Source organism: Phyllostomus discolor, chromosome 5 (genome assembly GCF_004126475.2).
Source record: "Phyllostomus discolor isolate MPI-MPIP mPhyDis1 chromosome 5, mPhyDis1.pri.v3, whole genome shotgun sequence".
In the NCBI taxonomy this organism is placed as follows: domain Eukaryota; kingdom Metazoa; phylum Chordata; class Mammalia; order Chiroptera; family Phyllostomidae; genus Phyllostomus; species Phyllostomus discolor.
In genome coordinates this window covers 143,637,468-143,658,656 of record NC_040907.2, presented here as the reverse complement: position 1 = coordinate 143,658,656, position 21,189 = coordinate 143,637,468, and the positions used below count along the sequence as shown (strand labels likewise).

Here is a 21,189-nt window from a genome sequence, read left to right as displayed (position 1 = left end):
CCTCAGTTAATTAAACTCAATGGCTAATTCCCTTTGCTCCCCTTTTCTTATTAATAATTAGTTAGCTGCCTATGATAACACTATTACTCATTGAACTGATTCCATTTGCAATCTCTTGATAGAGAGAGGCCTTTTTACAACAAACTCATCCAGTATCTGGGAGATCTTTATGAATTTCACTTGCCTAATTTTTCCCCCCTGGAAAAAGGACATGAGGGCTGCTAGTGCAGGACCAGGAGAATGAGACTGAGTTATTTTAGGTTTTTCTTTATTTCTGGTCACTGCGTTCATCCTCTTAGCCCTCAAGGAGGTGACCTCAATATGTTGTGATCGAACCATGTGGAACAATACCCTCCTTTGGAATTCTTGGTACATTTCCCATGGCTGGGGAACGCTTGTCCCTACCTGGCAGTAGTCTGTGCTTGTGGTTTCCCTAGAGCCATGGAATTTCATTTAAGTTATAGCCAACAGGTGAATGTGTAAGAGCTACTCTTTAAAAAGCTGTCATTTTTGAGGATGGCTCAGCCTATTTTCTCTCTTGATATAAATTTTTGAAGCAAACAGTGATTATCTGACAAAGAAAGATTTTTAGAAATCTTTTGTCACAAGGTTATAGACAGCTTTCAGTTGTTTTCACTCTGAATTTTATTTGCTTTCTCTTTGAAAAGATGTTGAGAAATTTTGTTTTCCTTTAGTGCTGGAGATTTCCTTTTTGAAGAGACCAATGGAAACTGCAGTAAAAACATCAACCACTGGAGGGCAGTATTCTGCACTGAGTGGACCAAAAAGGCTGACAACTTGAACACCAAGATACTCCTTTGGCAATGAGTATACAAAGTAAATAAACAAGAGGTGAGAAAACAAATTCCCATGAACGGGAGCTGCAATGCATCTCCCCTGAGCTTAGGAACTGCAACAGTTACTTGATTGCTTGGCACAGCCATGCCCTGCTTACCCTCAGGGATTTGTGGGGCTACTGAAAACTTATCTGTGTCTCCAAAATTATTTCTATAAAATTAGTTTATTCATTGCACATATACTTATTGGCACTTACAATGTGTTTAACACTCTTTTAGGCACAGGTGACTGCCTTGAACGAGATAAATAAAATCCCTATTCTCAATGAGTTTGTATTCTGGTTGGGAGGAGACAGGTAAACAAGCAAAAGTCTACATATCAGGTGGTATTAAGTGTCACAAGACCAATTAAGCAGGATAATGTGCTAGCCCTCAGTAGGTGGCAAGGGGTTGCTGTACTGAATAGCGTGGTCAGGGAAAGATAGAGAGGTCTAAAAGAAGGGCCAGTACAAACTGGAGATATCTGGTGAAATAGTTGCCCAAAGGAGAACTGTAAATTCCAAGGCACTGGGGTGGGAGCATGATGGACATACATAAGGTACAGCTATGCAGCTGGTAATTTTTAAAAAGCTGGTTTGCAAAAAGCTGCATAAGTGTAAATCAGAATAAAAGACAAACCTGAAGCTTCTTAACACTGAAGGCCAGTAGCATTTGCCCAGCATTTCCTGGTCTTAGTTAAGAACACAGGCTGTGTTTCTGTTCTTAGTTAAGAACATAGGCTACCGTCAGACAGATCTTGATTTGAGTGCAGGTTTTGCAACATACTAGCAAGTACTGATACTTGCATAGACTTTCTGGGCAAGTTACTTAACCTCTCTGTGAGTGGCAGTTTCTTAGAATTATTGTGAAAGTTACATGAGATCAATGCAAATAAAGTACTTAGCATTTTACCTGGCATATAAGAACATGATAAGAAACTATGTCATCTGGACTCATGACAGATAATGTGGTTGTTACTGTAAACATAGAGCTACAGTATTAAAGAGAATAGAGACAAATAGGGATGAAGGATGGGCACAATTTAATGAGTAACAAAGGTGAATAAAAGCCAGCATTGCTAAAAATCCCACATGCAAAAATGGGGAGATTATATAAACTATGGAAACATACACCAAAAATTTAAAACATACATATAGTACCTGATTCTTAAAAAGAGCTCAGTGAGAATCTGGGCAACATCTTAGATATTTAAAATACTATTTAGCTGGGGAATATAGAGTCTGCTGGGGTTGGTCTGTTCAAGAGAACATTAATGGGTATTCTAGAATATCTATATGAGGGTTTTGATTAGGTGCTGGCAGAAGTCAAGAAATAGGCTTTTTTGAAGGTCTTTTTTTGAAAAGTAAACACTGTGTTTATTTGAGATAATTGGAGATGGGGATGGTGGTGATGGAAAACATGAGGGAAACCAAAGCCATTTTTTGGCCTGAATGATGGGCCCTGGTCAATACCAGTGACACCAGCTCCCCTTCACACACTCAAGTCACAAGAAAGCCATGACTGTGGGGAGGAATGCCGTGCCAGGATGACACGGGGTGCACCATACCTGTCTTGTTAAGTCCCATGGGGCCTTGAGGAATTCTGTTAACGGAGAGGATATACCCGTCTTCTGTGGCGACTTCGTACTCCTCACAGGGGTAGCCTTGGTGTCGGATGATTTCACTCTACAGAGAAGGCACAATTTCTTTGAGTTCAGTTATGTAAGGCTATATTTTCAATTATCCCAGAGTAAAAAGTAGATTTCTTGATGCTGGAAGACATAAACATAAAACTACTTTCTTTTTTTTTAAAATATTTTATTTATTTATTTTTTAGAGAGGGAAGGGAAGGAGATAGAGAGAGAGAGAGAGAAACATCAATGTGTGGTTGCTGGGGGTTATGGCCTGCAACCCAGGAATGTACCCTGGCTGGGAATCGAACCTGGGACACTTTGGTTCCCAGCCCGCGCTCAATCCACTGAGCTACGCCAGCCAGGGCAAAACTACTTTCTTTACCTTAGCTAATCATGTTATCTCAGAAACATTAGCCAACCCTCTGGAGTTCTCATTTTCTCTATCTTTAGTGTGGAGACAGGATTAGAACAGTAGTTTTCCAAGTATCCGCCTTGGACCAAAAACATTAGCATCACTTGGGCGCTTGTTAGAGACACAAATTGTCGGTTTTTCCCCAAACCTATTGAATCAGTAATTCTGAGAATGAGGCCCAGAATTGTGTTTAACAAGCTCATTAGGAAATTCTGATGCACTCTACTGTTTGAGAAACCCCGGACAAGATCACTGACTCCAAACCTGGGTGTGCATCAGAATTGCCCAGGGCACTGAACTTCCTGGGCCTGCCCAGGACTAGGGGCCACGTGATTCCAATGCAGCCAATGGGACACTGGCCTTATGGGAACACCCGGACCGTGCCTTTCCACAGTTCCTTTTCAGCTCTAAAACCGAAGACTCAAGAGCAGTATAGTTCTTAACATTTTTAGGTCGAAAATCCCTGGTATTAGGTATAATCCCTGGTTAAGGACCCCTATTCTATGCAGTTGTTATATGTACAAACTGCAAAATAAGAAGCCGCCGAGATCTCCAAAGTATTCTCACCATTCTTGTACATTGTGATCATCTAAAGAAGGGGGAGTTATTTCTATCAGGTGCTGCTCTAAAAGGAAGAAAAGAGGGAAAAGCCAGGTGCCAAATGTCCACTGTAGTGCAATGTACACGGTCAAAGGGCATAGCAGTTGAGAGAAAGTCCCTAGGGTCCCATTGCATGAGTTTTCTTCCTGGTTCTAACACTAAACAAAAGCCATCTACATGATCTTGGGAAATTAACTTAACCCATCTCTACTTTTCAGTGTATTCATTTGTGCATTAGGTATACCAGGGATTTATACTCCATGCAATTTCTTACAAAAAGATAATGGACATAACTGAGCTCCCTGGCATTTAGTCAGTACTAAATGGCCATTGGCTATTACAACAATCAAACATCATCCCCATGTATTCAAGTAACTCCTTTTATCTTTCTGACTTTAGGTAAGAAAGCTTTTTCTCAGAAAAACTTTCCTAAACTGCCAGGGTTAGGTGCCCCCTACTTGGTTTTCATCTTTGATTTCTCTGTTCTTATAATTAGTAAAGGAGTATCCCTCGTCCCTGCTGGATTCTCATCTCCACACAGCAAGGCCTGTGATGTTCTTAGATCTTTCTGTAACTCAGTGCATAGCACAGTAGCAAGGGCCTAATAGGTGTTCAGTTAAACACTTACTAGGAAAATACACAAATGAAGTAAATTTTATACCAACATATAGGATAAATTTTTTCCATATAAATCAGTATACAGAATCAAGCCCATTCAGACTCTGAACTACATTATTCTAGTTTGTTTAATTTATACTGGCAGCCATACGAATCTCCTATTTTACTTTGCCTGCCCATGCTTAACTGCTCAATGCCAGAATCCAATTCAATGAATGTCAGTTTTAGGGCTCCCAGTGCTCCAACAGGGTGTGAGTGCTGTGCACACACGGTGGGCGAGGTGCAGGGAGATTGGCTCCGCCTGCAGCTGAAGAAATTCCCGTCACCCAGAAGCCCAGAGGAGTCCTTACAGGACCTTCTCAGGGCCAGAGGGTGGCTCCTAAGGAGCTACAACCACTTGCTAACTATTTGGACAAATCACCGAAAGGCAGTCAGTCTTTGAAATGATAGAAAGAAACCTGATATTTGACATCAAATAGATGCAAAATATTTCTGTGGTCTGTGAGAGTTTTAGAATCCATTCAGAAAAGGCTTTTGTAAAAAGTATCTTAAGTCTGTGTTAAGGCAAGTTAACTTATGACAAATCTATGGATCACGAACACTACATGTGATCATCTCCCTCCTCCAGAGGAAGCCTCTGCTTCTCGCCGGGGAGGGTGTATTGCATACTGGTTATAATTATGGGTTTGGGCAGGCCTGCTTATAAATTTGTGGCTCTACCACCTACCAGTGGCGTGGCCTAATTTAAGTTGCTTAATCACTTTAATTTCGGTTTCTTGATTTGAAAAATGGGGTTGATCATATTTACTGAATAGGGCTGTGAGGATTAAGTGAAATTAGTATTTCTGCAGCTTTCATCACAATACCTGCTATGGGGTAGTGTTACCATATGTCGGATATCATTGAAACACAACCAAGATTTGAAAGTATGCCAAAAAAATTATCTGGGATACACAGAGAGATGTCACATCATTCATTAATTTTACTCACAGGAGGCCCTCTCTAGCAATCATTAGGGTTCATTTATTTATTTCTGTCAACAGAGTTACCAGTTCAAAGTAAGATAATAAGAATACATGGTACAGGATGCTACTAGAAGTGGGTGCCTTCATGGTAAGGAGGGAGGGATAACAACTTCCTAATATGGGATAAAGTAGGAAAACAAATAAAAGCACAGACAAAAGGAATATAATTGTGGGTCTGGGCTTGGCCCAAGATACTATAATGATTTCTCTGCTCATAGAATGAATCTATGAATGCAAGAAAAAGGTAAATTGTGTTTGAAGCCCCAAGGGAGTAAGTCATCGGATTAAATCATTAGCCCAAATATACTGAGTTTGTTTGAGGAGACCCCAGTCTATTCTCACCCACTTTAGCACTTTCCAGTGCAATATGCTAATTTATGACTGCTCTGCTAGCAAAAATCGCCACTGTATATAAATATAATACATAATGCAGGCAATACACAGTTGCAAACATTAACACATAAGGCACTTCATTTCCCCCAAAACGTTATGAAAAATCCCAACTTACAATATTCATGAATGCTTCTGGGTCCACATCTTTAGTCGGCATACGTACTGAATCCACATTCCTTTGCAACAAGTGCGCCACCAGAATCAGGAGCCACATCTCAGTTCTGTGCGAAACAATCCACTCTCTTGACAAGATTTTTGACATGGCCCACCATCTGCATTTATGTTTTCCTGGCAGTAGAACAACCAATGCTAAAGTCAGAAGAATCTGTGGGTTTAAAAACAGATTTTCTAGCTATAATTCCTTCCCCAAATTCTGGAGCATATTAAATAAGCTTGGTTGGTAGGAATGAAAGAACACAAAGTTAGAGTGGAAACATTGTCTGGGATGTCCCAATACCACCTGGCTCCTCCCACTCCCTCACACAACTTGCTGTCACCAACCCTTGAGCTTGAAGGTGTGTGAAACTTTCTTTGACGCAACTGCAACCTGAATTTATGTGCATGTGATACAACCCACAATACTCCTGTTCTTCATCATCAGGTAATGAGAACCACAGGGAGCATCTTTTTCTTAGTTTTTATCTTTCTTTGACAGGTAGAAAGATATGGAGTCTAGAAAATATTACAAGTTTCTACAGTCACATTCTAAAGCTTCAACGACTGCTATCTTTTGATGGAAGATCAGTATGGTATTAAGTATTTTCATTTAATATCTCAAAAATTTCAGAGCATTTTCTATTTTAGTGATGGGTGAGAACACTTAGGAGAAGAAAATGAGTCTTCTATGTTTAGGGCATTTCTATCTGTTTCAACTGCATACACATGTATAAACATTTTTATTTTGCATTGTAGTTAACTGCTGTGAGATAAATCTGAAGGAGAGCTGATAATTAAACTCTCTTCAACAACTAAAATGAGTTGCAGCCTAGTTGTTTTCACTGTGTGGCAATGACAGCCATTCCTCAGCCTACTAATACGAAAGCAGGCCAGGAGAATGGAATCTGTGTCATTTTAAGTAAAGAATGTGTTCACATTTAAGAAAAATATTATTTAAAGTAAATTTTTCTTTTACTTTTAAATCAGCTCTTCCAAACTGAGCTAGCAGCAGCCACACTAGTTTGCAGACTTTCGGAATGTGGTTGGTGAAGGAGCCGAAGCTGGAACAGGAATGGTGAGTCTGTGAGAGAGGATCTGCCCAAAGTCTCAGCCTCACCCACTCTGGGCTGGCTGCGCCTAGGGTGAGGTAAGCCTGCAGCTCCTACCTGGAACTATCTCAACATTCCCACCATTGTTGGTCTGATGCATGCTAAGGAGGAGTGAGTTGACCTACTTTAGGGGAACAGAGGGAGCACTTGTCTAACTCCACAGAGTCCCATGTCCTGGTTGGTACCCACTGAGCACACTCTGGAGTAGAGTATGCAACGTGGAACTGCAGAAAGGAACTTTGGTGCCTACTGTTGACATTTTAGGATCTTTAAATGTTATATAGCCAGGTGGAAAGAAAATCTCATTCAGCTCTTTCATTTTTAGAAGTGTGAAGACACATTAAATGACTTGCCCAACATTACCTAGTTAGGTAGTGGCAAGGCCAGAACAAAAATTTAGATATTTTAATTAATTGTTTAGCATCATTACCACAAAAGAAAGAATGTAATGTTTCCATAGCCTCTTCCCCATTCAAGGGCAAAGGCCCACATACAATGAAAAGCAATTACGTCAATCTTGGTGAATTGTCTCTTTAAAAGTTCTCTCCTGGATTTAAAATTCTAAATAATTTTTAATAATTTTATTATAATTTTGAGAGATATAATCTACTCACATTTGCTTCAATATATTCAGATAAGATCAACTCCCATACTGGATTAATATACTTGTCAGTATTGTACAGACATTACGAAATGAATGGATACCAATAAACTCATTAATTCAGAAAAAATCCTGTGTTTTTGGTAGCAGGACAACTTCTCACCCCACCTTTATTGTTCATCCTTTGGAAACTGACATCCTTGAGTACAAGCATAATGCTGAGAAAATAGAATTCAATTTGTCTCTCAAATTCTTGGGTAACTTTGTGAGCTCACAGCTGTCATTTTGGAAGCAGGAAAGTGACATCCTAGGTCCAACTCAAAGAGCTACATTTTGAACAAATGTTAAATAAGTATAGATCTTCCCCACTGCAGAATTTTAACAATGACGTTATCACTTTAGAAACCCACAGCCCATGAAGTATTTTAAACATTACTGCAAAACAAGATAACAATGTATTTATGTTTATGCTTAGGCAAGATTTTAAAATAACAATTGGACAATATCACTGTTGCTTGGATTACAGAAGGTTTAAGATTTTTGAGATGTTAATTTCTGAAAACATCAATATTTATATCCTAAACTTACCACAGAAATTCTAGAAAATTCAAATATATACAGTACAATTCCATTTACTTAGGATGTTTCTAAAAATTTATCCATCCTAGTGTAAAAACTATAGAAATTGATACAGTTAAAACAAACAACATTAAAAAAGTAGTAACAAGAGTTTTAAAAATAGTAAAACAAAAACTCTTGAAACTGGGAGATAATTCAATTTTGTTATCCAATTTGTTGAAATGTAATTGTCCATAGTAGTTTCTTATGATCTTTTGCATTTCTGTAGTATCAGTTGTGATGTCTCCTCTTTCATTTCTGATTTTATTTGACCTCTCTCTTTTTTTTGTTAGTCTAGCTAAAGTTTCATCAATTTTCTTCTCTTTTTTAAAAAAATGAATTCTTAGTTTCATTGATTTTTTCTATTGGATTCATAAAGAAGTGATTATATGGAACCATAAAAGACCCCCAAAAGCCTCAGCAATCTTGAGAAAAAAGGACAAAGTAGGAGGAATCACATTATCTGATATCAAACTATATTACAAGGCCACTATAATTAAAACAGTCTGGTACTAGTATAAGAACAGACACATAAATTGATGGAGCAGAATAGAGAGCCCAGAAATAAACCCATGTCTTTATGATCAATTAATATTCAACAAAGGGGTTAGAAGCATAAAATGGAGTAAATATAGCCTCTTCAACAAATGGTGCTTGGGAGATCTGGACAGCTATATGCAAAAAAAATGAAACTCAAGCACCAACTTACACCATCCACAAAAATAAACTCAGGATGGATAAAAGACCTGAATATAAGACATGGCACCATAAAAATCCTAGAGGAGAACATAGGCAGGAAAGTTTCAGATATCCCATGCAGCAATATCTTCACTGATATGTCCCCTAGAGCAAGGGACATAAAGGAAAGAATAAACAAATGGAATCTCATCAAATAAAAAAGCCTCTGCATGGCTAAAGGAAACATCAACAAAATGAAAAGGGAACCAACCATGTTGGAAAATATATTTGCCAATGATACCTCAATCAAGGGTTAGATCTCCAAAATATATAAAGAACTCACACAACTCCACTCCAGAAAGACAAACAATCCAATTTAAAAAATGGGCAAAGGACCTGAACAGACACTTCTCCAAGGAGGACATACAGAGGGCCCAGAGACATATGAAAGGATGCTCAGCATCACTAGCCATCAGAGAGATGCAAATTAAAACCACAATGAGATACCACTTTACACCTGTCAGAATGGCCATGATAACCAAATCAACAAACAACAAGTGGTGGTGAGGTTGTGGAGAAAAGAGAACCCTAGTACACTGTTGGCGGGAATGCAGACTGGTGCAACCACTGTGGAAAACTGTATGGGATTTCCTCAGAAAATTAAAACTAGAACTACCTTTTGACCTGGTGATTCCACTGTTGGGATTATACTCTAAGAACCCTGAAATACCAATCCAAAAGAACCCATGCACCCCAATGTTCATAGCAACACAATTTATAATAGCCAAGTGCTAGAAACAGCCTAAGTGTCCACCAATAAAGGAGTGGATCAAAAAACTGTAGTACATTCATGCAATGGAATACTATGCAGCAGAAAGAAAGAAGGAGCTCCTACTCTTCCTGACAGCATGGATGGAACTGGAGAGCATTATGCTAAGTGAAATAAGCCAGGCAGTGAAAGACAAATACCATATGATCTCACCTATAAAGTCAAACCTAATCAACAAAACAAACAAGCAACCAAAATAGAGCCAGAGACACAGAAATAAAGAACAAACTGACAGTAACCAGAAGGGAGTGGGGAGAGGGTTATCCAGGGAAAGAAGGGGAAGGGTTAAGTCAAGGAACATGTATAAAGGACCCATGGACAAAGAACAGGAGGGAAGGATTGAATGTGGGAGGTGGGGGTGAGTAGGGCAGGTGAGAGTAATGGGGGAGAAATGGGGACAACTGTAATTGAACAACAATAAAAAATGGAAAAAAAGAAGTATTAAGATGTATGGAGTTCAGTCTTGAAATTTTCATATTTCACATTTCATAATTTCTGACTTTTTGGATAGATTTTCTTTACACACAGGTTATAAAAATATGTTCTATTTTTCTTAATTTTTTTAAATTTAGAATTCCAGAACATTTAAAATTTATTTTTCAGTATGAGTAGGTACTGAATCTGGATTATTTTTTCTAAACAGTTGCTTAGTTTTGCCATCGTCACTCACTGGATAGTCTTTTCTGGTTCCACTGCTGTGACTGCTGCCTTTCCTCTTTCATCTTGTGTCACAAAATCCTGAGGCCCCCAGTGCTTACAGGATTCTTCTCAAGCATGCTTCTCAACTGGGAGTGAGTTCATCTCCAGGAACCTTTTGGCAATGTCCGGAGGCATTTTTGGTTGTCATCACGAAGGAGTGCTATTGGAATCCAGTGGTAGAGGCCAGGGGTGCTGCTAACCATCCTACATACAATGCATAGGGCAGATTCCTCAAAACAGAATTTACACACCCAAAAGCTGAGGTTGAGAAATCTTGGCCTACATTCATCGAGGTATATGAATATATGCCTGAAAAACAAATGCTACTTAGAAAAGGTATATGAACATGTTGTTTTAATAACTATTTAAAATTATTGACTTTTTGTTAACTGTTGATAAATCCTTCAGAAGTGGTTTTGCATATAAGCTCGTCATGATGATTCAGTAGCTGCCTGTTTTCTGGGTGAGAAAAAATGTGACCTTACTCATTGTCATTTCTGCGAGATGCTCCCTGTTCTCCATGTATGCAATATTTTATTCTCATCATCTGGAGGACACATTGATCTGCCACACAACAAATGCGTATACTAATTGTGTGTTGTTTTCAAAGCACTGACATTAATAAGACCAGGTAGTGATGAAGTTTTCCACCTTCACTTTCTCTCTCATATTCAATCAAATCAGACTGAGAATCATCTGATTGATGATGCTGATTTCAGTTCCCATGCTAGACGAACTGTAGCCAAGTGTCCAGGTTTGAGGCCAAGAGATTTGTATTTTTATCAGGTGAACCAAACAGCTCTGAGGAAGAATGGGTTTGGGGGCTGCTGTGTGCAGTGCTCACAGACATCCCCCCTGCAAGGAGAGAAGCTCTAATCCCCAAGACACAAATTGTTCCAACTTGGCTCCTTCCCCGGAGAGGAATTTGATCCCAGGCAGTGAAATAAGACTGGGCTTTTTAGGGTTAAAATTTTCTGTTTATCCATGAGCACCAAAAAATGTAATAAAATGATAACTTATAATAACCACTACCTCTTTGAGGTTTTAAAATTGTATCAGGAGAAACTGCCAGGTTTGATGAAACAAACACGCAGATTACGCAGTTCTGCAACTGCTAATGATGGTTTGTGTTCGTTTGGTTTTCTTTCATCTCAGAGTGGACTTAAACATCAATTAAGTATCATAAAAATGGGCTACATTTATCAAACAAATACAGCAAAGCCTAGAGAATAAGATCACATGGATTTGGTCTGCACAGTGCCAAGTAGGTCAGTGAATCACCTAGTGCCACCCACAGAGGCATTTTGCAAATACTCTGATAAATAGAACTTTCCATAGTTTAGTGAGATGTTGAGCATCCAAGTCACTCAGTCAAGGGATAACAGAGACATGAGAACAGCAGCAAAGGGCCTGAACTTCCAACATTGCTTCAATGGCAGCAAAATCATTTTGTAAGTACACTTAGCAATTAGGGGGGAAAAGTTATTTTAGAGTCTTTCAATATTGGCATTCCTAATGTTTCATCCTTTAATGAACTCATTATTCTTATCATCAAAATGGTTTCCCAAAGGATGTACCAAAAAAGAAAGAAAATTTGAAATGAATTGACAGAATATATTTGCAAATCATGAAGGAAGTTTTGTGATGGAAGAATTAATCCAAAAAAAAATCAGAGAGCTAGCTAGACATAATTCCTAGTGGAGTGTGTTTTGGTGAAAGAAAGGGAACAGCAGAAATCAGAATGTCTGTCTTTGCAGGTCCCTTCAAATCTTAGGGAACCACTAACACCTTTATACAGTCACTCTGTCGTCTGGAGGACATGAAACACGGTTGGAAATGTGATGGCGGCCAAAGGAAGGATCATTTTTCATGTGTACATTTCACCAAAGAAGGAAAATTAGAGCATTGAAGTAGGCTCTGTCTCAAAAGAGCCCTGGGTTGAGTGTTGACTCTCAGCCCCTTCCACAGCCTAACCCCGGTTCCTGGTTTCTAGAGCAGGGCACCTGGCTTCATGACCACAGACTTACGGACTCTGAGTAATAGCCTTAGGAAAAGGAGAGTCTTAGAATTTTTTAACCTGTTATAAACCAGTAGACAAAGTATGAGTGTTGAACTTAGAGTGATTTAAGACTTGTGAGTAAATTTATGTAGGTAAATAAACCTGATTATAATCAAATGTAGGATTAATTTATCCAAGAAGGTAGATAATTAATTTTGGAGCCACTTGAGTCAATATGTTTGCTCCCAAACATCTTTCTTCCCCTAATTACGAAAAAACAATTCTGCTTTGCTTTGTCCTAAGGCCTGAAACCTCACGAGTGAAAAAGGAACTTGGCCAATGAGGCGTTCAGGTGAGGTGGAGAGAGCACTGGGACAGGAGTTGGTGTCTGGGTCCCTTGGCAGCCACGTGCAGGATCATAGGGAGGATACTTGCCCCTCTAGACCTTGGAATCTCTCAGATTTAGGTGGGACTACATTGGCAGTTTTCAAACAGTGTTTTGTGGAAGCCTGGTTTCTGCAGAAAAGCATCAAGGAGTCTTCCAATGTATCAGTTAAATTTTGTTTTCAAATATAATTCCCCTAGGTGAAATTATACATTTAAAATCACTAGGTGAAATGGTTTCTATAACCTCTCCTCTGACATTGTACCTCAGTTCCTTTAAAAAATTAGAAAATTTCTACTTATGTTGTTACCCTTTGAGATTTTGAGAATTTTGATGGACATTATAGAGAAATGGTTGGGGATTACTTTAGCCCTGGAGCACTTGATGGAGAGTCAGGTTTAAGCGGATTCAAGGTTAGGGTTTGGGGTCAGACAGAGGGCAGCATGAAGCGCCACACACCATGGGAGGGTTCACCAAAGACATGAAAGGGGCAGAGGCTGGAACTTCCCTGTCTGGAAGGGTGCAGAAGTGCATGGTTGTTCAGCTCCGACCTTGGAAATGATGGCATTTATAGGAAGATAACATATTGAGGCTGACCAAAATCCAGTCGATCTGTGGTTTATTTTACAGATAAAACAGGCCCAGAGTATTTATTTGAGAAATCCAAAATACTAATTCAAAAAGACATAAGCACCCTTATGTTCATGGCAGCATTATTTACAATAGTCAAGATATGGAAGTAACCTAAGTGTCCATTTGATAGAAGAGTGGATAAAGAAGTGGTACATGTATGTAATGGAATATTACTTATCCATAAAAAATAAAATCTTGCCACTTGCAACAGCATGAATGAAGCTAGAGGGTATTGTGCTGGGTAAAATAAGTCAGAGAAAGAAAAATAACATATGACTTCACATATATGTGAATCTAAAAAGCAAAATAAACAAACAAGAGAGAAACACTATGCATACAGAGAATAAATTGATGGGGGGGTTGGGGGATGGGTGAAAAAGGAGAAAGGATTAAGATTCACAAATTGGTAGTTACAGAGTAGTCACGGGGACGCACAGCGTAGGGAATACAGTCCATAATATTCTAATAACTATGTATGGTGTTGGATGGGTACAGGACTTATCCAGGTGATCATTTTGTACGTTTTATAAATGTCTAATCACTATGTTGAACACCTGAAACTAATATAATGTGGTATGTCAACTGTAATAATAAAAACAAAAAGCAGACCCAGAAGAAAAACAACTTGCCCAAGTGTTTAAGATCAGCTTCAGCATGACCGGGGGCTAAGCCAAGCGGGGCAGTGTGGAATGAAAAGAACAAACAGAAAGTAGAATCAAGAGAGAGGCTCCTCTATCACCTCATTATCATTCAGGGGACATCCTAGCAATTGCCACTGTCCCCCTTCAAGAGAATTAAATGGCAGTGTCTCTGTATCCGGAGGTTGCTTCTCATTCTCATGCATTCTTGCCTTTGGGAATCTCTCCATTGCCAGAACATAGCAGCAGGTCACCTACCTAGCTCTGTCACTAACATCGCTGATACATTATCTCCAGAAGATTCTCTCCAAGGTTTCCTTCTTTGCATTGTTTGTTTAATTGTTGGTAGTATATCTGGTACATATTTCCAACAGGGAATATGCAGCCTATTCATATTAATACACACCAAACAAAACAGATCAAAATAAACAACAACAAAAAATCCAGAAACCTTATAAACAATGTTAAAACAATGTCCTGAATGACATGGAAGAAAAACATTTTTTCTGCTCTTTCAAGTCTGTGATATACCTAGTAAAAGCTAGAATCTAGAAGTTAGGATCTAGATAATTCAAGATCCTAAAAAACCCTAGCCACCATTGCTTGTTTATAAATTTTTTCCCAGGGCTGTTAAAGGGGCAAGCACGAGGATGTGTAGGTTTAGTTATGGAGCCTGGAAATACCATGAAGATTCAAACCACCGACAATACCTGGCATGGAGTCCTGCCTATGAGAGCAATAGAGAACAGTGGAATCTGACAGACCTGGGCTCACATCCCAACTACGCTTCTCACTAGCTGTGGACCCTTGGACTGTTTTCTAATTTTTCCTTTTCTTACAATAATAATAATAATAATAATAATAATAATACCACCTTCCTTGCAGCATTGTTGTGAAGCCCAAGTATAATGTACATGTGAGGGACACAGCATCATACCTGGCACCTAGAAGCTACTTAATATGTTGCTATTGACTGTCAGCATCCTTACCATTAGGGTTAACATCAGTCTGCAGGCTGGCGGAGGGGAAGACTGCCAATAAAGCTGATTGCTTGGAATTTTTCTACCTCATGTTTCAATTAGAATAGAAAGGTCCCCAGGACCATGTGTGTTAGTAGTTACAAGTTTGCTGATGAGGTTTAGGCAAAGCTGCCTGGTCCAGCACTCAGTTGCTCTGGCTGTCGTGGGCCTTCCATAACACTTAGCAAGCAAGTTATTTGGGGTTTTCCATCTAACAATCTGCATAGACAACCAAAGCAGAGATTTTCTTTCGGGTTCACAATGTGATTGTCTTTATCGATTAAACCATCAAATCTATCGTTCGTTGAGTGTACACCATGAGACTTTTCTGAAATTGGCAAAGACTGAAAATGACCTTTCACATTTTGCCATAAAGTGCTACATCTTTCTGCAGCCTGAAAACATTGACACCAGAAGAGTTTATACATTCACCTAAATACCCACCAGAAAAGTCTTCCTTACTTTTTTTCCTTTTTAAGAAGTTAGTCCATTTCCAGAGCACCTCTCTTTGCCCTCTTCTTTCTCCAGCAGATGACCGGGTCAAGGGGAAGGCAGCACACTCTCTTCCTTATCACATGAAACACGACATCAAAAGATTCATCTTGCTTTCCCCCAAACTGCTACCACTTATTTCCTCTCTTTTTTTATTTACTCAAATTTGCAACTAAATCCCTTCAAAAAATGTTTCTTTTTAAAAAATGTAAACTCTCTGGTGGAAAATTTGGCCATATGTATAAAAAAGTAAATATAAATTTAGAAACTTATTTCTAGGAGCCATCAGTGGTGAACAAAGATATGTGTAAGAACCAGAATGAAAAATTGGAAACAGCACAGACAGCCATGTGAAGGAAATGGTTTGATGCATTCAGGTTGATCCTTATAAGAGAATACTGGCCAATCATTACAATACGCTGTAGACTTATATTACACGTAATACTAAAACTTTCATAATATACAAGGTCCATCACAAATAGTGCCCCTTTTTTATTACAAAATCTTTTATCACAAAACCATAAGCATATAACTCTGTAACATAACAACATCACACTCAAGCATACGATATGATATTTTAGGTGAAATGTTCAAATTAAAACTATACATTATTACACCCATATCACCACCCTACCGACCACGCTCAAGCAGGCCTTACTTCTGCCAGACTCTGTACTTTAATGGAGAAATGGTGGCTACTAAATAATATTTATTGAATATTTTAAAGTCATGATGGACATGAGCAGAAATGGACCAGAGAGAAATATATCAAAATATTAATCCAATAGTTTTCTCTTAGTAGTGATGATATTGTCTATTTATCATTTTCTTTGTTAGTTTATCTCTATTTTCTAAATTGTCCATAAAAACGGGTTTTAACTTTTGTAATTGAACAAGAATACAATAAATCATTTTTTTAACTTAATAAAATATTCCCAAGCCTATAGTAATTTAAAGAAAAGGCAGTGCAATTTAGTAGCGGAAAGAACCACAGCTCTGACCTACCTCAGCACCGAGTCCAGTTGCTGAACCAGGGCTGATTCAGGAATGAAGCCTCCTCAGCTGGATGCTGCAGTACAAAGGGAGGTCAAAGTAGAGGAGGAAACAGGGCACTGACCACTCAGAGCTTCCCCTATAATCAGCCGTCCTCTTAGCAACCAGCTCCACTGCCTCGGGCCTAAATTCTTCTGCAGTTGTTTTGGACAATGGATAGCATTTCCCCCATGACCTATTAAGGCTTATTGGGCAGTGTTTCCCCAAGTGTGGGCTACACAGCTCGGGGGCTGTGAGATGTTTTAGCTGATACCCAGGCATGGTATTAAATGTCATTGAATCCTGTAGTATGTTAGTCTGTATTCATTTCCTATGGCCGCTGTAAACAATTACTACAAAGTTAGTGGCTTAAAATCAAATAAGTTTATTCGTGTACAGTCCTGAAGATCAGAAATCTAAGCTCATGGTGTTGGGAGGGCTGCATTCTTTCTGGAGACTTCAGGGAGAAGCTGTTTCCATGCTTTTCCCAGATTTGGGGCTGCCTGCATTCCTGGACTCTGGTTGCTTCATTGTCATGTTGCACCTTGACAATGACCTTCTTGTCTCCCTCTTATAAGGACCCTGTAATTACACTGGGCCCACTCAGGTTACCCAGAATAAACTCCTCACCTCAAGTTTCTTAACCACCTTAATTTAATCGAATCTACAAGGTCTCTTTTGTCATATAAGGGAATATATTCACAGGTTTCTGAAGTTAGAACATTTAGGGGGGCCATTACTCATCTTATCAAAGATTTGCTATCAAATTTCTTTCAGCCTTCTGAGTACATCAAGGAGAAAATCAAACTTTGGTTTAGATCTTTGTTTCTAGCACTTGCTACTCTTCCTTTCAAATCAAGAGAAGGTATTTAACAAAAAGAAGACAGTTCTAAAACTTAAGTGCCAAAAACCAAAACCCTCAAGTGCCCTGACTAGTCATGGACTCTATGTATTTTATTATCCATTGTCTGCTTTTTATTGGTATAATATTTATGGTTATCTTCAAGTTGGGGCAAATAATACCTTTTCCTCCCATTTATAGTAGCTTCAGAAGGTTTTTTTCTTAAATTCAAATAAGCAAATTGATTTTGAGACCTTTAAATACGCAGCATCATAGGTGGCATGCAGACAATGGCAAACATGACCGATGAATGTGAATGACTCAAGTTTGAGAGAACGCCACCCTACTTACAGTTGGGGAAGAATCAAGATGTTTAGGGATGACTCTGCTCCTGGCTTACATCTGCATGAAGCTTCCCTTGAGGAACTGACACAAATTCCTCTCTGCCTCTTGTTTGGTTCTGCATATGGATACAGAGTGAGTCATCAAGACAGGGAGAAGGATATTCCTTCTCATTCATGAAGAATGCAAATCACCCATGGAGACTCTGTGGCATACCATTTATTGGGGACTGGATCTATGAAAATCTCCTGGCCGACCTGCTGAGAGGTAAAGTAAACCCCTGCACCCAGGTGGTCACTCTCTGGTAGAGGACCACACAATAAGGCAATGTAACTGTAAGGTAGGAAAGGGCCAGGTGCATAGAAAAGGAACAGCAAATTGCTACTGAGTCTAAAGAGAGAGACGATTCTTTCAGTTTGAAAGTAGAGGGAATTGGGTGAGCATATAATAGTGTAAGGATGGGGAGAATCAAAGAGCTCTTCAGGGTGAAGATAAATTTTAGCCCTGGGACCTTATGAGGAATTTCCCCAAGAAGCATTTGGGGTGGGAGCTTCATCACCTTCAGCATTTAAGGTCTTCTGATGGCATCCTCGGTGTTAGGAAGGTTTCCTGCACACCAACTACTTGCCAGACTTGCTCAACAATGCACTGATGCAAAACTAGAGTTTAATTTCTCTCTGATAAAAGTCATAGAATAAAATCATAGGATTTCTCTCTGTTAAAATCATAAAATCATAGAAAATCATAGAAATCATAGACTATCGCCCTGGCTAGCGTAGCTCAGTGGATTGAGCGTGGGCTGGGAACCAAAGTGTCCCAGGTTCGATTCCCAGCCAGGGTACATTCCTGGGTTGCAGGCCATAACCCCCAGCAACCGCACATTGATGTTTCTCTCTCTCTCCCTCTCCCTCTCCCTCCCTCCCTCCCTCCCTTCCCTCTCTAAAAATAAATAAATAAAATCTTAAAAAAAAAAGAAATCATAGACTATCTTAGATGACTGGTCTTAATAAAAGATTATAAAAGGATTTCCTTTATATTTTATGTAATCAGCCTAGGAGGCAAAGATATATGTATTATTAAATATTTTCTGTATTTCATATTGTCTGTCTCTGGCCTTTGATTACTTAGAAAAACTATATCTTTTCAATATTCAATGAGCTAAGGTGAATGCTATTGTTTGCAACTATGTAATTTTTTATATCCCTCTTCAAAGCCTTAAATAACTGGAAATATGGATGCATATTACACAATGACAAAAATATTCACTTATTAGAGCAACTTAGCATTAAAGAATTTTTTTAACATTTGTATATTTCTAATTTTTTATAACATACTTGGTCTATTATTGTAATGGAAATATTTTATTACAACATATAAACATGTAGTTTATATATATCCTTGTGACACTCTTGTAGAGTACATGGTTAGTAATTTTTTCTTTGCTCCACCTCCATTCTATTTTGTTGGCTTCTCTTTGTGATGCTCAGAGCTTCTCCACCCCACTCTGTTGATGACCTGCTTTGACAAGGACCAGGACTAGGAATTCATTACCTATAGTAGAATTTCCAGTGATCTTTTCTTGGGTGAGGAAATGCAATTGTAGGGCATGGAAGGTATTTTTTTAAGTGCTTATTTGGATGAAGCTTATAAAGGGCACATAATATTCCAAATACCTTAACTTTGCTCAGTTGACTTGTCTGGTCAGGAAAGCAATTTGCACACAAATTGAAATAACAAACAAAGGCAGGGAGGACAGAAAAAATGGGTACTTTTATTTATACTTTACATACGATTTTAAATGCCTGCACAATGTTGTCGCTGTTATATTTTCATTCGGTTCTGTGGGAGATGTTATACTGGTGGAGATTTTGGTGGGACTGAAGCCCCGCCACACCTTGACACTGGTTGGCAGAAGTATTTCGTAATCTGGCAAGAACACCAGCAATCTGTTTTCGCTCTGACAATGCTTCTTAATTACATTAGAACTGTAACATGCAATGAAAACCACATCTATGTTTTGCAATCCATAAGTGTCAGATTAAGAGGTGAGTAAAAGATTGTGCAGTCAAGTTAATGGGCACTTTTAGAGAAACTAACATTTCTCCTTAGGACAATATGCACATTAGAGATGATATTAGCAAGGATGTCAGCTTTGGGTGGGAGTAGCAATTAATGCAAATTAATGAATTTGAATTGTTTTCTGTTTCCAGGTCACCTGGGTAAGGACTGAAAGTTAAAAGATAAAGCCAAAACTTGGAAACAAACCAGATGTCCTTCAGTGAAAAAATGGTTAAGCAAATCGTGGTGGATGCATATGATACTATTCATCCATAAAAAGGAACAAACTTGGTGCATGTAACAACTTGACTGGATCTCAAGGCACTATGCTAAGTGAAAAAAAAAAGCCAGTATCAAAAGGTCACATATTGCATGATTTCATTTACACAACTACAGAGATGGAGACCGTATTAGTTAGTCATTGCCAGGGGTTAGGTTCAAAAAGAGTTGGGGTGTGGGGTGGAGTGGTTGTTGACTACAACAGCACAAGGAAAATTTTTTGTGGCAATGACAGTTTTATATCTTAAGTGTTGTGCTTGGTTACACAATGTACATGTGTAATAAAACTGCGTTGAACTACACACACACAGTGTGCAGGTAACACTCATGAGTCTGAGTAAGCTCTATGGATTGTACCGAGGTTAATTCCGTGGTTTCGAGAGTATGCTGTGGTTATTATGGAACATCTTACTTCTGAGGGAAACTGAGTGAAGAATACATGGGACCTCTTTGCACTATTTTTGCAGTTTTCCATCAGTCTATAATAAAAAGTGATTTAGAAGAAGTATTAATTTGGGAGCATGAGGTTTGGGGAAAACTGTTCAGAAATAGTGGCAGATGTGGATGAGTTTCCCATGGGAGGAGAACGGGGAAGTGCTCAGAGCTGAGCAAGGTGCCAGGTGGGCCAATAGCTTCCTTGCCCTTGATTATACTTTCTGAAAGAAATTCACCAAAGAATTTGCATTTGGCATGAATTCATATTGATTGAAATGAATATTATTACTTATATTTTTCTATAAAAATTATAAATAGGATATTTAAGCTTGAGGAACTATAGTAACCTAGTGAGCCTGTTAAGGGCCAATGAGCATGAGCTTCTTGCTTTGTACAAATTTATGGGGAAGAAAAAAAAGGAAAACACTGTCAAATTTTCATAAATCCATACTATGAAGTCTATTCCCAAGTTCCTCATCAATGAAGGGATTGTTAGACTTTCTGCCTACTTGGAGCTGTTCCAGATATTCCAAACACAATAGTAAAAAATGTGTTCATAATTGACCTATTTTTCTATCTTTATTGAGATAGGCTTATAATTGATATACAACATTGTGTAAGTTTAAGATGTACAATGTGTGGCCTGATACACTCATATATCATGAAATTTTTACACACAAAAAAACTAGTTAACAAATCCTTCCCCCCACATAATTACTCCTTAGTTGTTGCTACGGTGAGGACATTGGAGCGCATCTCCCACAGCAACTTCCAAGTGCTCAGTGCAGTGGTGCTGAGCGCGGTCGCCATGCTGTGCGCTAGATCTCCA

The 21,189-nt window shown here is 38.8% G+C and overlaps 1 protein-coding gene across 2 annotated transcripts in view; it reads right to left on the bottom strand.

Annotated features, from left to right (window-relative positions):
• Nucleotides 1-16,480, bottom strand: part of LIPM (lipase family member M) — a 36,018-nt gene extending 19,538 nt beyond the window's left edge. Inside the window, exons 1-3 of one of the 2 annotated variants that reach the window (XM_036026961.1) lie at nt 16,379-16,480; nt 5,633-5,842; nt 2,404-2,521 (exon numbers count right to left, since the gene is read on the bottom strand). In XM_036026961.1, coding sequence (XP_035882854.1) covers nt 2,404-2,521; nt 5,633-5,779 — 265 coding nt within the window. In that variant the 5' untranslated portion in view covers nt 5,780-5,842; nt 16,379-16,480. Of the gene's footprint in view, nt 1-2,403; nt 2,522-5,632; nt 5,944-16,378 lie in introns of those variants that run through there. The other variant, XM_028513565.2, reaches the window with a different exon arrangement.
• Nucleotides 16,481-21,189: the final 4,709 nt, after the last annotated feature.